The sequence below is a fragment of the Toxotes jaculatrix genome, chromosome 18 (assembly GCF_017976425.1).
Source record: "Toxotes jaculatrix isolate fToxJac2 chromosome 18, fToxJac2.pri, whole genome shotgun sequence".
NCBI classification, from domain to species: domain Eukaryota; kingdom Metazoa; phylum Chordata; class Actinopteri; family Toxotidae; genus Toxotes; species Toxotes jaculatrix.
In genome coordinates, this window is record NC_054411.1 from 9076217 (window position 1) to 9090317 (window position 14101).

Sequence of the window (14101 nt, forward strand, 5' to 3'; positions counted from 1 at the left end):
GAGGAAGAGGATAAAGCATGAGTTGTGTGAAATGAATGCGGGGGTTCTTTTAGAAAAGAGGTAGCCCAAAGGGCTGAGCTGACTAAGCCGTGGACAGACCTGGATCTGAGACCCAGAACTGATTGACATGATCGCTGCCCAGTTCAGCCATGTGATGCTTATGCAATACTCCTCCAACCTGCAGCTGGGGGAGAAATCAATCACACCACAAACCTCCTTTTCTTCTCTCAAACAAGAGCTTTTTTTGACAACAGCCATCTTGGTCACATGACCATGGGAGCATCATGCAAACCCCCCTGTGTCCCCAGCACCCCCTCACTGCAGATGTTCAGTATCAACATGGCTGATGAGTTTAGTAGTGGAAGCACAATGTTGGTCTTGTGTGTTGTTAAACCTTCAACAGCTGCGCTCGACATCCATGATCACAAGACTTGATTAAAAAACACAACAATCTATTGTGTGAGACAGTCTGAGGCAATGATCAATAGGGATATTTCAATGGAATGCCAGCTAAAAGTGTTTATTAATTTACCATTATTTACACTTAAGTGCAGGGGGAGCAGGTATTTGCAAAAAAAAAAAAGTTTAGTTGGTACACTAAAACGGTTTGTTGATCAGAGCCTTGGCGAATCAGTAGAATTCATTGGTTGCAAAATAGGTTTCAAGGCAGATACATTTTTGTCCATTATTAAAAGCATGGAATTGTACTAGCAGTCTACAACTGGTGATAAACTTAGCAAATGCTGTCATTTCCATTGTGGGCCTGCAGGGCTGCAGGGGAAACAGTCAGGTAATGAGGGGGTTAAAACATGACGTCAGGTTGCCTGGGTCGGTGAACTTAAAGGTAAAGAAGGGCAAACGTGCGGGAGGATATCACATGACTGTTGTCTTGTCTGACTGTATTCTCCATTTATATAGACAAGTGCCCCGCGTGCTGCACTAGCAACATGGCTGTGAAAGCATCACTTTTTTTTAGGGAGGTGATATTTTGGCTGAAAATAGGGGCTCTTCTAATTTTAATTTTATATTATTATTAATTCTCAGGTGATCAACGTATAGTCAGATATGTATGTACAGGGCTGTGTGTGTGTGTGTGTGTGTGTGTGTGTGTGTGTGTGTGTGTGTGTGTGTGTGTGTGTGTGCGTGCTCCATTACCCTTTAGCCTCATTGTCTGTTTCCACTGCTTTCTGTAGGCACTCATGCTTCCAATGTTCTTTTGTTTTCAGTCAGAGGAAGTATGATGTGAGTCAACGAGACCTGCTTTAAAACAGACTATCTTTGGCCCGTTTGCTAAAACTGGAATTTGTTTGAGCTGCCATTTAGCAAGAAGTACTTCTAGGCGAGAATATATCTAAAAATATTTTTTTTTATTAGCGTGGTAAGATCAGGGTTCCTTCCTTGAAGTGGAGACAGATCCATGTAGGGTGCAGTTTTAAATACAGTGCCAGTGTAGAGTAGGCTTCTGGTTATGCCATATGCCACTACAATTCAAGCAGTTCTTACGTAGCAACCCCCCCCACACACACACACACAGACAGACCTTGATTATGCCAATTCACCCATCCACCAAAAATAAATAAATAAAAATTATGTTTACTACACACAAATTGCGAGCTGTTAAATTTGCTTCCATAATGTTATGTGTGGAATTTGAGCATAAAGATAAACCTGTCTATGTGATTCATTACATCTTAATTAATATCGACTGATATCCAATCAGGTCATGCGTGCACGCACCAGTGCTCTCTCTCCCTCGCACACACGCATAATACACACAAACACGCGGGTCAAAGGCTATCTGTTGTTAACCGTCTTCACATTATTTCAGACTGCGGTTAGAGGACATAAACTAGACAAAACTAAATGCTTAAAACCAAACCTAAATCATGCTTTCACTCATTTTTGGAGGAAATATCAAATATTAAATTTTCGCCGTCAATCTATTTTAAAAGCTTTTCGGCTACATTATGAAGAAAATCTCTTTTAAAGTGCCCCTACAACTTTAATCTCATGGTAATGTAAAGTGTTTTTTTGCTTCAAACTTGCTCCATAAAATGATCGCAAGTATTTCCAGAACATGAAATCGTGTAACATTGTCAGATGTTTCAGATGATCAGCCGTGCTCATGGTGCTCTTGAGTATTTTATGTGTGGAAATAAAAGCATATAGACAATGAGTTTGTCTATCTTTAATATCCAAGAAGCCTTTCTTCGACTGTAGATGTGGGTGGGAGACAGACTGTCAATCATCGACGCTTCGATGATCAAGGACAATCCTCGTCGTAAAGCAGGTCTTTTTCTTAAGAAATCACTCACTCCGCATTAATTATCACTTTGCCTATTGTGTGTGTGCGTGCGTACTTGCGTGTGTGCGAGTGTGTGTGCGTGTCTGTGTGTGTGTGTGTGTGTGTGTGTGTGTGTGTGCAGCCAACCACCTCTTTGACTATTTCCCATTGCATGCACTCACTTGAGAAGAGCCCATGATGAGATGAAATTCCAACACCTTCTGCTAAAATACAAGTCAGTATTCAAGCAAAGCAGCCGAGCTTTTGTAAAAACTCACACGGGGCAGTGCGCAGTGAAAATGGTGTCCGCTGGAGTAAATGACATTATGGTCACAAAGAGTGAACCCAGAAGAAAAAAAAAAAATCCATTAACTCCAGAAACATTTTGTATTTAATTTTCTTGATTGTAGGGTTAAGTTAAGTGAGTAAGCGACAAAGTGACAAAGAGCACCATGCCAGTTTGAGATTTCATCTGCTCCAAAAAAAAAAAAAAAAAAAAAAAAAATTAATTAAAAAAATGAACAAATAAAGAATATTTTTGTAAAACCATCGGTTAAGAAATCTCATGTGGATCAGAGGCCGCTTACACACACGAAAAAGTGGTAATAATTTACCATAAATCTTGTCATAAATATTAATAGCCTACTTGTATATTTTTTCATGTGATCTGGCAGTTAAATGATACATTTATCCAAGAATGTTTTTGCACAGTAAAAATTAAAAAAATATAAAAAAGAAGTCACTCCGTTTAATTCACAGTGATGTACATAAATAAGCAAATGAAAAAGAAATAAAGACATTTCTATTTTTTATTATTCTGACAAAGGAGACGTGAAATTAAAAATGTTGTTCAGAAAGTGGCAGCTATTTATTCACCCATAAATGAAGTTACAAACAGGGGGCCTCCAAAAAGTATTTACAGGAAAACCTTGATGAAAAAATCGTTGTTAAATCAAAATACAAAACACAATAATAAAAAAAATAATATATTTTTTTAACTGACAAGTTGTTGGCAGTGATAAAAAGGCTACATGCAAAAAAAAAAAAAACTCAAATATTTTGGCTGCACCGCATTCATGATGGTCTCTACATTGTCCTCATACATCCATCGGCTATCTCGCCTGGCTCCGTGAGAGCTGTTTACACCCTAAAATCTAAATTCAGCGACTAAAGCCAGACCACAACTATTACAAACAGCATGCGACGCTATCCGATTAACTGCAAAAGTCAGAAATTTACTTCAAACAAATTACCCTGGTTTTTATTTTTACCACACTAACCCCACAACGACAAACCTCATGCAGACACACTTTAAAATGGTGAAAGGCTCCATGCAGATTTTCTTCATTAAAGCGGACTTCGGCAGGGCGATCCACAACCGGAGCTGTTTCTCTCTCCCCGCCACCCCCCACCCCTCTCAGCTCAACCTCACGTGCAGCCCGCAACCTGAATTGTTTCGAGCCTCGTTTTACTTGTTCTCATAACTTTTCATTAAGATTAGACATCGCCGGTCCGCATTTATCCGAAAACTAACCTCGATTATTTTAAATATCCAACATATAATTTCCCCCTCTCTGCAGTATTCCCTTTGATTCACGCTTGACTCATATGGCTTCAGGGCCAATAGGGGTCCGCCTTTGGGGTGCCTTGAAACCGTCGCCTTTTTTTTTTTTTTTATCCCCTTTCATCATCTAACCCGGGACGCCTTGAAACCGCAGGGCCAGTTATTGCCTTTTTTTTTTTTTTTTTTTTTTTTTTTAGACAGCCCAATGCGGACTGGCCAACAGCCAATCAGAGTCTTGTTTACACTCTGTGACTGACAATGCTCTGGCACCCCGCCAGCCAATCAAAAGCGCACATACAAGGGGGAGATTCATTTGTAAACATTTAGCATAATGTAATAACCAAAGTCCATAGTAATAACATGGGAGAAATATTGGAATTGCTGTCTTGTCTGCATGATTCAGTGCAGAGGTTCAAGAAATTTGCCTTGGAAACAGTCAAAAAGCCTCTACAGGCTCTGAAGAAGGATAAAAGTATAGTGACTGTTTGATGTGTGTCAGTGCCCTGAATTGTTAGAAACAAACTGAAAAATGAAATATACATAGGGCTATTAATCTGTAACAGAGATGGGCTACTTCAATTTTTTGTTATTTATTCAGCTGTATTTATGTTTGGAAAACTTCAGAACTTTTTCAGCATTACTTCATAAATAATTAAGTAATTTTCTCTTGTATCATGATTTTTTTTTTAGCTCTCTTTATATTTTATTGCTGTTGTTGACATGTTTAAATCCCTAGGTAAATGTCATGTAGGAAAAGATGTAAACATTGTTCACCCATTTTTTAGGGTGTGAAGAATCTTAGAATAGAACAGAATGCCTTTTATTGTCATTATACATTTTTTTTACATGTACAACGTACATCAGAGATTAAAAGATCAGAGATTAAAAAAAAAAAAAAAAAAAAAAAAAAATTTAAAACTAAATTGTGAGATAAATTGATTTTTTTTCTGAAGGCATGCATGAAATTTGCATCAGAAAATTTATTTTTGTTTGGCTGTAAATTATTTAAATTTGTTGGGATCAGCCTAGATGTAACACACATTTTAATCTGCTGTCCATTTTTTTTTTTTTTAGCTGTGGTCAGCCTTAAAGCATATAAATGTTTTATATGTATGTGTTTACATATTTTTGATTTAAATATATTTGGAGCATTGTTACGAATAATAAGTTCAATTTGGATTGTGCATCAATTGAACTGCAATTCCCATTTAATTTCTCTTTTTACATTATTTACAACGTTAAGACCACTGCCTGTAGACGTATTTTATCTACTAAGCTGAGCTGAGGCTCCACTGAGCTCTATTGTAAGTGATTTAGACCATCCAGTGCTTTAAATCTGGCGCTTTCCACTCTGTTTAGCCTTGCTAGTCGCCACACCATTGGCCTGCGCTGTTGGCCAATCAGAGCCATCCGTATCTCCGGGCGGGCGGCACGAGTTCATTAACATGCAGGTATCCGACCAATGGGAGGGCGTGTTTACCCTGCCCCGAGACGCTAGGTACGCAGTTGCACCGGGAGAGAAACCGCTGCTCGGAGATCCGAGCCGCGATCCAGCCAGGCCGGAAGCCCCAGTCCCACTGCTTCCATAGACTGAACCAGCAGGCTACTGCACAGCCTCAGATGGAAATACTATAGGATTTCACTCTAGCCACATGGTTTATTTCAGATTTTGATTTTAAATGGGCGTCGCACTTGGCCTTGCACCTTTCCTCTCTGTGTTTTGTGATTTTATAATTTATTGTTATGCAAGGATTTAACATACCAGTAAGTAGGAATTTTATATACTTTATATATATTTTTATTGAATAAAATATTCTAAGGCCTGTTTCCTCGGTGTAAAAATGACCATATTTAGTCCAAATTGCTATGTGTGACATGCTGTCCAGTATGCACAGTGCACTGCTATAATTTTTAAAATAACAAAACAGGATGCCTGTTAGATATATCCTATGAGGAATAACTGATGATTCGATACAGTGAGCTGACAAAATACGGGTATCCTCAAATTATTATTGTTATTATTATTATTATTATCATCATCATTATCATTATTATTATTTAAACATCATTATTAGTGTCAGTAGACAATAGTTTTGACGTTAGGAACATTTTTGTAATGAAATAATTATATAAAATATTTAATTTCAAATCGACGGTTTATTATCCTACATTTTTTAATTATCCTACATTTTTAGAAACGTGCCAAGATTTTTTTTTTCTTTTTCTTTTTAAATCTGCTGTTGGTTGAGATTTAAGAGCCTCTGATAAATAGTTCAAATATATGTTCCTGTTAACTTGTCGGTAGGGTGTAGACTATGGTTGTAGTCCGGCTGCAATACCCTAAACTGCAAATGGAGAATTTGCATGGAGAGAACGGGAGGCATGTTTTCACTCGCCCGGGCCGAGATGCACTCCCTGTCGGCTTGCTCAGCCACGGAGCACCGCCTGTCTCGCAGCGCGATCCGACCTATCCAGCGTGATTTAATTTATCATGTGCGTTTCTGCTTTCAGTTGGATTCCGTAAATGAAATTGACAGCTGCTTAATGAATTGCATTAGATGCGTCGATTATTTGATATTTTGTTTTTTGTTTTTAATTGTAGCGTGTATTTGGTGGGGGAATTCGCCCGTTAAAGGGTAAAATGAAAGAAAACCACCACGGTCATTTACGCTACTGCAATGAAATTCCTGTGAATATACATTTCGAACATTTACACTGCAGCCGACTGGTGCATGTCTCGTAAATAGTGAATAATTTTTATTCTAAGGTTGTTACTGGACATAGAGAGTGGGCTGAATGCAACAGCATGGCGAGGGGAAGGTAGCCTAATGGCTGCCTGCAAAGCACTTTCTCAGTATGGAGACAAAGGCAGTCCTCCTGACAGGCGGCCATTCACCTTGGATCTGTATACGGTCCACAAAGTGAAGACTCAGCTATCATGTATGCTATAACAAGGCTTCTTTAACGTTTTCACGTTAAGGACCCACATGCATGCGCATACATTAGCTCAGGAAGCCTCAGTTGGCAAGATTTTGTCCCAGGGACCTCCGTATGGAAGGATTTTATTGTTGTTGATGTTGCTCTGAATTGTAGGCTAGGCTGTAACTGGCTACATGGGGAGATAATAGGGCTGAGTGTGAAATAGCCTATATGATTAGAATAGGCCTGATCATTCTTATACATGGCAGAATTTAGATATTTATTTAGTGATTTAATTTATGGTTAAAAAAGGGCTTTTATCTTGATGGGGACTCTGCAATCCCTTCAAGAAACCATGCAGTGACCCAGACTGAGAATTTATTATATAAAACCACACACATACCCTGCTGTGTTAAGAAAATTCAGCCTTGTAGGATTTATTTATTTGAACTATGAAATTAAGCTGCCCTCTATAGCCTGCTTTATTATTATTATAATATTTTTTAATTAGTCAGAGCCATCACTCAGGCACACAAACGGGCTGTCACGTTTAGATGATTCTTGTAAAGACAAAAACATATATTTTTCCAGTGAAATTACATTTTTATTTCAAATCATACCAATGGGTTTTTCCCCTCCCATCTCGACTAAATAATGTTATTTTTGTGGCATGGCAGAGGATGTAGCCCATAATGTATTTACTACTCCATTTGATTACCTGACCTGAAATAGGTCAAGGCAGATGAAGACAGTGAGAGTGCAGTTATTCACATGCACACACACACATACTCATTTAGGGTGGCGCGCACACACACACGCGCACACACACACACACAGTGGGGGGGGGGGGGGGGGTATGCAGGAGCTAATGCATCTCTGTTATGAAGCGGTATTTTAATTATATTCTTATTTTAAATATTAGCAGCAGCAAGTTTATGTTTTGTTTCGAAACTTTGTGAACTGACAGCACTGGTTCTTTGTACCTGAGTAACAATCCGCAAATTGGGCGATGCATGATGCATTTTGTCAATTAGCTACCAGTTAGGTTAGTTTATAGTTTGCAGATGGTGAAAAAAGAAAAAAAGAAAAAAAAAAAAGACAGTATTTGGCACTTATGTCATTTCATACATACGATCACTATGGTGTAAGATTTGAAAACATTCTGACGTGTGATTAGAGCTGGATGGAGCAGATAGGAAGAAAAACGCCTGTTTCAATCCGAAACAATAGGACGAGCAGGAGAACGCAGGCAGCGTTGTTCACCTTGAGATGTAGGCTGAGTAGGCTTCCATCATTTTAATCAGTCCAAACAGGGCAATACACTTCCTCCTCTAACAGAACTACTGAGATTTATATTTTATTTTATTCAGATTGTTGCATCAAACGATTCATAAACAATAAATAAATAAAATATTGCATGTTAATATGCTTACCAGGCGTTTGGGAGAGAGTGACAGCTGGGAACTGCTGACGTGGTAGTTGAATTGTTTGGATAAAATATAATATGAACACTATTAAATAGAAAAGATTGTGTTGAAATGTTAAATGTGTCAATCTTTTCGTTGTGCCTGTGTCTGTGGAATATGAAGTGCCATTCTCCATATGATGCACATAAGGCCCATATCCCAGGCTGATCAATAGAGCTGAAGCTGAGCCTGGCTCAGTGGGCTTGTGGACGCCTTGCTGGTCGTTTGCATCTGCGGTGACTTATTTTGTACCATCAGTTTTAGGTCGAAAATGATTTCAGCTATATGCAAAAGAAAACCCTGACACGAGAGAAAGGTAGCCTATTACAACAAAATCCAATGGAGCGGGACTAATGATTTGTTTTCTCTGACATTTTTAAAGGAGTATAACGCAATGTCAGTATTTTGCACCGTGTAATTCTTAACTGGGCTTTCCATTTTTCTTGATAATGAAAATCGCTTTGAATGTCTGCTTTCACAGAAAAGATGATCGGGGGCTACGTTTTTGGCTGGAGAAGCCTGCAATCGACTGAATGCAACACATAGATCTGAAGGAAAGGATTATTATATGGGTTGCATTTGATTTTACTGACCTGCCCTATCCGGAATTCGGATTACTCAACATTCTTCGGAATGGAAGGACGGGATTTCGCTGCTCCGGCGCACCTCCTATCAGAGCGGGGCGCCCTGGTGCACCGAGCCGCCTCTCGGATCGCTCCCTCGGGCCACAGCTCTGTGCAGCACGCCGGTCACTTCCCGCCGGGGAAATACTACCCCTCGCACATACCAATGGCTCCTCACTCAGGTTAGTCAAACATCTACGGGGGTTTTGTCGCACAAGAATGCAGCTTACTGAAATGTTTTTTGTTCTCATAGCGGCAACATTTGTCTATCTCAACGCTGGCAGTTGTTTCAAATGCTCTTCTCATAAGGTTGCGTTAGAAAGCCTGTGCATTTGTCAGCGTGCTTTGGCTATAGCCTGCATGTGTGGTGTGGAACAAAGCTGATTATTTTTGCACAAAAGAGAAGAATAGACGGGCCTCTCCGTTTTAAATAAACGGTTGCACAGGTATGGCTGTTGACAGAGTTTCACTATTCAAATATCAGCCAATAAATCGGGTGAAATCTGATTTGCACAAGGCCCACGATCAGGAATTTGTGATTAAGCTGAATCAACATTTATAGCTTAAATATCCTATCTCAAAGGTAATAAAGGCATCTTAGTTAAACAAATAGCCATTTGATAAGTTAGGTAAATGCCATGGTATTTAAAAATGGCATTTAAGATCTGTTTTAGTTTGCACTTAGGGAGTTGGACGGAGCACGTTGGCACTGGTTTCCCAGTGGCTCTGGAGCTGAATCTGAAATGAGATTCTGTCATTTCACGTTAAATTGATAAGTGTCACAACGATGCCATCACTTAACCAAAACCCTGCTGGGCCATGTCCAGAGCCATAACCAACCACAGAAAGAAGCTGGATGAACAGGTCTGCGTGGGTTATAGTGTATGGAGGTTGTAGGAAGAAGAGCAATACTAGAAAATCCTCCTATCTTGGGCTTCGAAGTGTCGGGGTGCAAATGTGTTCACAGTGCATGCATCAGGTTTAACAAGTGACATGGGTATCTTGTGTACCCAAATGTGCACGTTTACAAACAGGAGTACACACATTTGTGTCTGCAAAGAGCAGTCTGAATGTACAAGCGAACATGAAGACTGCTGAACAGGATAATCTATAGCAGCTGATATGTTTTGAAAATACAGAATGTGGACACAATGGATGAAACACATGTGCAGTCAAATGCAATCAAATACAATAACCCACCCTTTTTATGCTTATAATGTTTATCTTTACTTTATTACTTATTATTTTTGAGGCCATATGGGGCCATACTATGTAGATGCTGTACTGGATCTAATTAGAGCTTTTCTTAAATTTATTGTAAGTAAAATATATCTATAAAAAAAAAGCTCAGCTACTGTTATGGACTGGATGGCAATATACAGTTGCTTGTATTTTGTCTCCCTATGTAAAACAAAAGAGGTTTTAAATAAGTCACACCAGTGGCACATTGATTGCATCAAACACTTATATCCCTTGAAAATATGTTAATGTGTCTTCTGAAAACACGTTTATGATTCAGCGGCTGAGGAATCTGGGGTGACTGGAAAGCAAAGAAAATGTAGCTCTTTAAAGTTATTTTATGTAACGTATATCAGCTAAATTCATAACGGAATTCTGTGGGCTATGTGTAGGTGGTTGATGTAGGTGGTCAAATACAGCATCAGTTTTTTTGTGTGTGTTTTCTGCATTGCATTTTATTTATTTATTTATTTATTTGTGTGTTTGTTTATTTATATTTTTTTATATCTTATTAAGCTGATCTACTGTAGGCAGTATTGTGGCAGGCTAATCAAAGATATTTTCAAATTCATTGTGTTTCTAAAGATTCTGAATTCATTTGCAAAATTGTGCAAAACATGAGGTATAATTAGTCATTCAGGAGAATTCATGGGTGCTGTTCACCATTCATCTCTCGCCATTCATGTTTGCTTTTGGCAGTAGTCACACATGCACACACACACACACTCACACACACACACATAGTGCCTGCGTCCGTATGTTTTTTTTTTTTTTTTTTTTTTTTTTTTTTTTTTTTCTTATAGATGTTTTGTTGAGAGCATGAAGGCTAATGCTGGCTACAGGGTACAGGTGCTTACCCAACAAGATTTGGTGTTTCTTTTGTGGTATTGTGCTGCACCAACATGAAGACCTACCCTCCAAATGTCATCACTGTTCAATGAGCAGCACAGGTGGTTTATTGTTCTCCCCAGTCTCGTCGGTTACACATGGGTGTGACAGGAGAGAAGTCTGTCTAATATCCTCAAGATTTGGAAAATGAGTTAATTCTTTACATTTCAGATATTTAGTTCAATTTACATAGAGAATAATTTGCTGTGAGTTAACATAATTTCTGAATCCTCTCTAGGCTCTGTTAGAATTATTTGTTATTGCGCTCGGCTGATGTACAATCTTTGATTTATTATTTTAACAATATTTGAAAATGTCAAGCATGTCATAATGCAAATAGGTGGATGAAACATGATGCACAATCTATTTTTAAGACCGTAATTCATTAACTTTTTTGAAGCCATTTTGATTAATTTGGTCCAAATTTAAAACAAATCAAAAATATTTTTTGAATATTTTTTTTGTGATGTATGTACTTTCTTTTCAGGTATGAATACAGGTCAGTCATACTATGTAAGAACAGTCAAATGCTCGTAGGTTGTCTGACCAAACTGGCCCCAGACTGTTGTTCATCTTGACAGGGCAGGTCATTAGTGTCCCTTCAAATGTCCCGTATGCTTGCAACATTAGCACAACTGAGCATGTTGTTTGCTGAGTGTATTGGATCCCTTCAGTTTCTCTGCACTTTCCCCCTGGGGACTAACTTGCACACTGGTTCACATGAATACTTTACAAAGAGCATGAATATTTCAGGGTTGATGTAAAAATGCATTCAGAGGCAGGTTTCTGATGTGGCTCCTTGAAAGGGCTCCTCTGACTTTGCAGAGGTATTTATTGTGAGCGCTCCCATCACCCTCACTGCTGAAAAGAGTGATGGCGGTTGCAACACCCTCCCTTGGCATTGTTCCTTGCTGGGTTACAGAATTTCAATATATTTTGGGAGGAAATTTCCTTTCTTTCTTTAGCACAGACTAGTGAGTTTGGCTACAATCAGGCAACAACAGACACAAACATACACTCGTACCTTCTTGTGCACTGAACCATGTTACTTGGCACCGGTAGAGATTCTGTCAGTGTGCATTTGCCTCTGTCCATCTTCACCTACTACAAGCCAGTCATTTGTAATGCATGTCAGGTGGTCGATTTATAGTTTGCACTTGCACTGTGTTCTGGGAATGTGACATTGGAGCAACTTCCCTCTCTCCCTCTCTCTCTCTGTGCTTACTGAAACACTGAGACACAGACCTGTTAACTCATCTAATGTGATTTAATTCAGCCAGTTCATTTACAAGGACTTTGAAATAGTAATTTTATCTTCTGCTGGCTCCGGCGCAGAGTTGGAGACAGTCTTCACTTGGCTGTGAGGCCGGGATTCAGATGTTGGATAGTGTCAGAGCAGGAGACACAGTGGAGCTGTCTTTACTGCTGGCATTTATGGCTGGGGGCTCATCTTTCAGCCATATTGTTCTGATCAGTGCGCTCTGGCTGAGGTGTGGCTGCGTGAAAGCAGCAGGAGGTTCAGAGGCTGTCCATGGCTGAGCTCTGCTCTAAACACCCCATGTAATCAAAGGTCATATTTGTGTCATCTCGCTCACTCGGCCTCCCCTTCCTTTACATCTCCTCTGTCTCCATTTCTATAAGCTGCCCTATCTCTCCTCCCCTCCATTTCTCTGTCTCCTTTCTTTCCAGCAGGAAGACCCTTGTGTCTGGGAAGCGGTGGTCTTCCTGCCACTTCTGTTTTGGCCACCCTCCCCTGCCCCGGGCCATTGTTGCAGACCCCAGCTTTGTGTGTGTTTTACGGCTGCTGTTAAAGATAAAAAACAGTCCCTTCCACCCCGTTTATTGTTTTCTGGTAGGATGTCCCTGGCATTCCCTTGGTTTTTATGTCCTAGCTGGATATCCGAGCAGCTCCCCCCTTCAAAGGTTAGCTGTGCTGTCTGCCTTTCCCCATTTTTTTCCAAAGGGGAATAAATAACTTTACTGAGACTTTTATTGAATGTGTCATTGCTGGAATATCCCATGGGTCTGTGGTTGTTGGGAAGACGCTTCAAAGACAAACACAGGTGTTTGGTGGGGTTAGCAAAGAGCTGGTTACAACCAGAGGCTTTAAAAGAATAAACCTCAGTGAGTGGGTGAGGGTTGTTTGTGGGAAGGGAGGCTTCTTCTTCTTGGCCTTGTAGCTCTTGTATTGTGAGCACTCACAGTTCGTACCCTGCTCAACTTTGCTTTTACCAACCCACCTCCCTCCCCCCAATCCTTGTTGACCCCAGACAAGAGCGGTGACTGGAGTGTGTTGCATGCTCAGTGTAATTATTCAACAGCACAGCACCCAGCCCCATTGAAAGCCTGTGCCAGTCCTTTCTTTCTAAATCTAATAATTTTGGGAGTTTGGTGAGAGAAATTCAAGAGATGAGACTTACCTGAGTGAAAAGAAAACTGACATCTTGAATAACCCATCTTAAATATTACATTAAAGGGCTTCTTGTATCCGGGAGCTGCTGTGGTGGAAGTACAGTGACAGAATGTGGGTCTTAGGCCAAGTTCCATTTGGCTCCCGCCTTGTGCGCTCCCTCCCTTTTTCACTCCAGCTCTGCAAAACAGAGCGAGAACCTTGGCCTGTTGTCGGGCTCGTTTGTGGATTGTTGTGAGATGACACGGTTCAGACGCGATGTCACAGGAGTCCCCCTGAATGGTGGAGGTGTTGCTTGGCATCCTACACCTGGCTGAAATAGCACCTTGCCCGATGCTGCCGCCATCTGTCACCCTCCCCTGACACTCCCACTGGAAGCCCAAATGTCTTGCAAGGGCAGTCAACTGTCTTAGAAAGGGTAAGTCCCCTCAATATTTGCAATACTTTTGGTCACAAGGGTAACATGCTCTTACTATGTTTCGAGTAAATTCAGGAATCAGTATCATTAAAACTCTGGCAAACCCCAGACTTTCCCTTAATGTTTATGAAGTGACAGATTTGATGTCAGATTAAAGGTTTAGTCAGTTCTTTTTCTTTTTCTCTATTTCTCTGCTCATCAGCAAAACTGTCCACAGAAAGTGAAGGCTTGGGTTGAGTGGGGGAAAAAGTAAAAGAAAAAAGAAAATAGGGGTCTGACTTTCCAAGAGG

At 40.0% G+C, this 14101-nt stretch overlaps 1 protein-coding gene across 1 annotated transcript in view; it reads left to right on the forward strand.

Annotated features, from left to right (window-relative positions):
• The first annotated feature begins 5409 nt into the window (after nucleotides 1-5409).
• LOC121198748 (BAH and coiled-coil domain-containing protein 1) overlaps nucleotides 5410-14101 on the forward strand; it is a 61599-nt gene continuing 52907 nt past the window's right edge. The window contains exons 1-2 of the mRNA XM_041063055.1: nucleotides 5410-5612; nucleotides 8715-9038. Of these exons, the coding sequence (XP_040918989.1) occupies nucleotides 8867-9038 (172 nt within the window). The 5' untranslated portion in view covers nucleotides 5410-5612; nucleotides 8715-8866. The remainder of the gene's footprint in view (nucleotides 5613-8714; nucleotides 9039-14101) is intronic.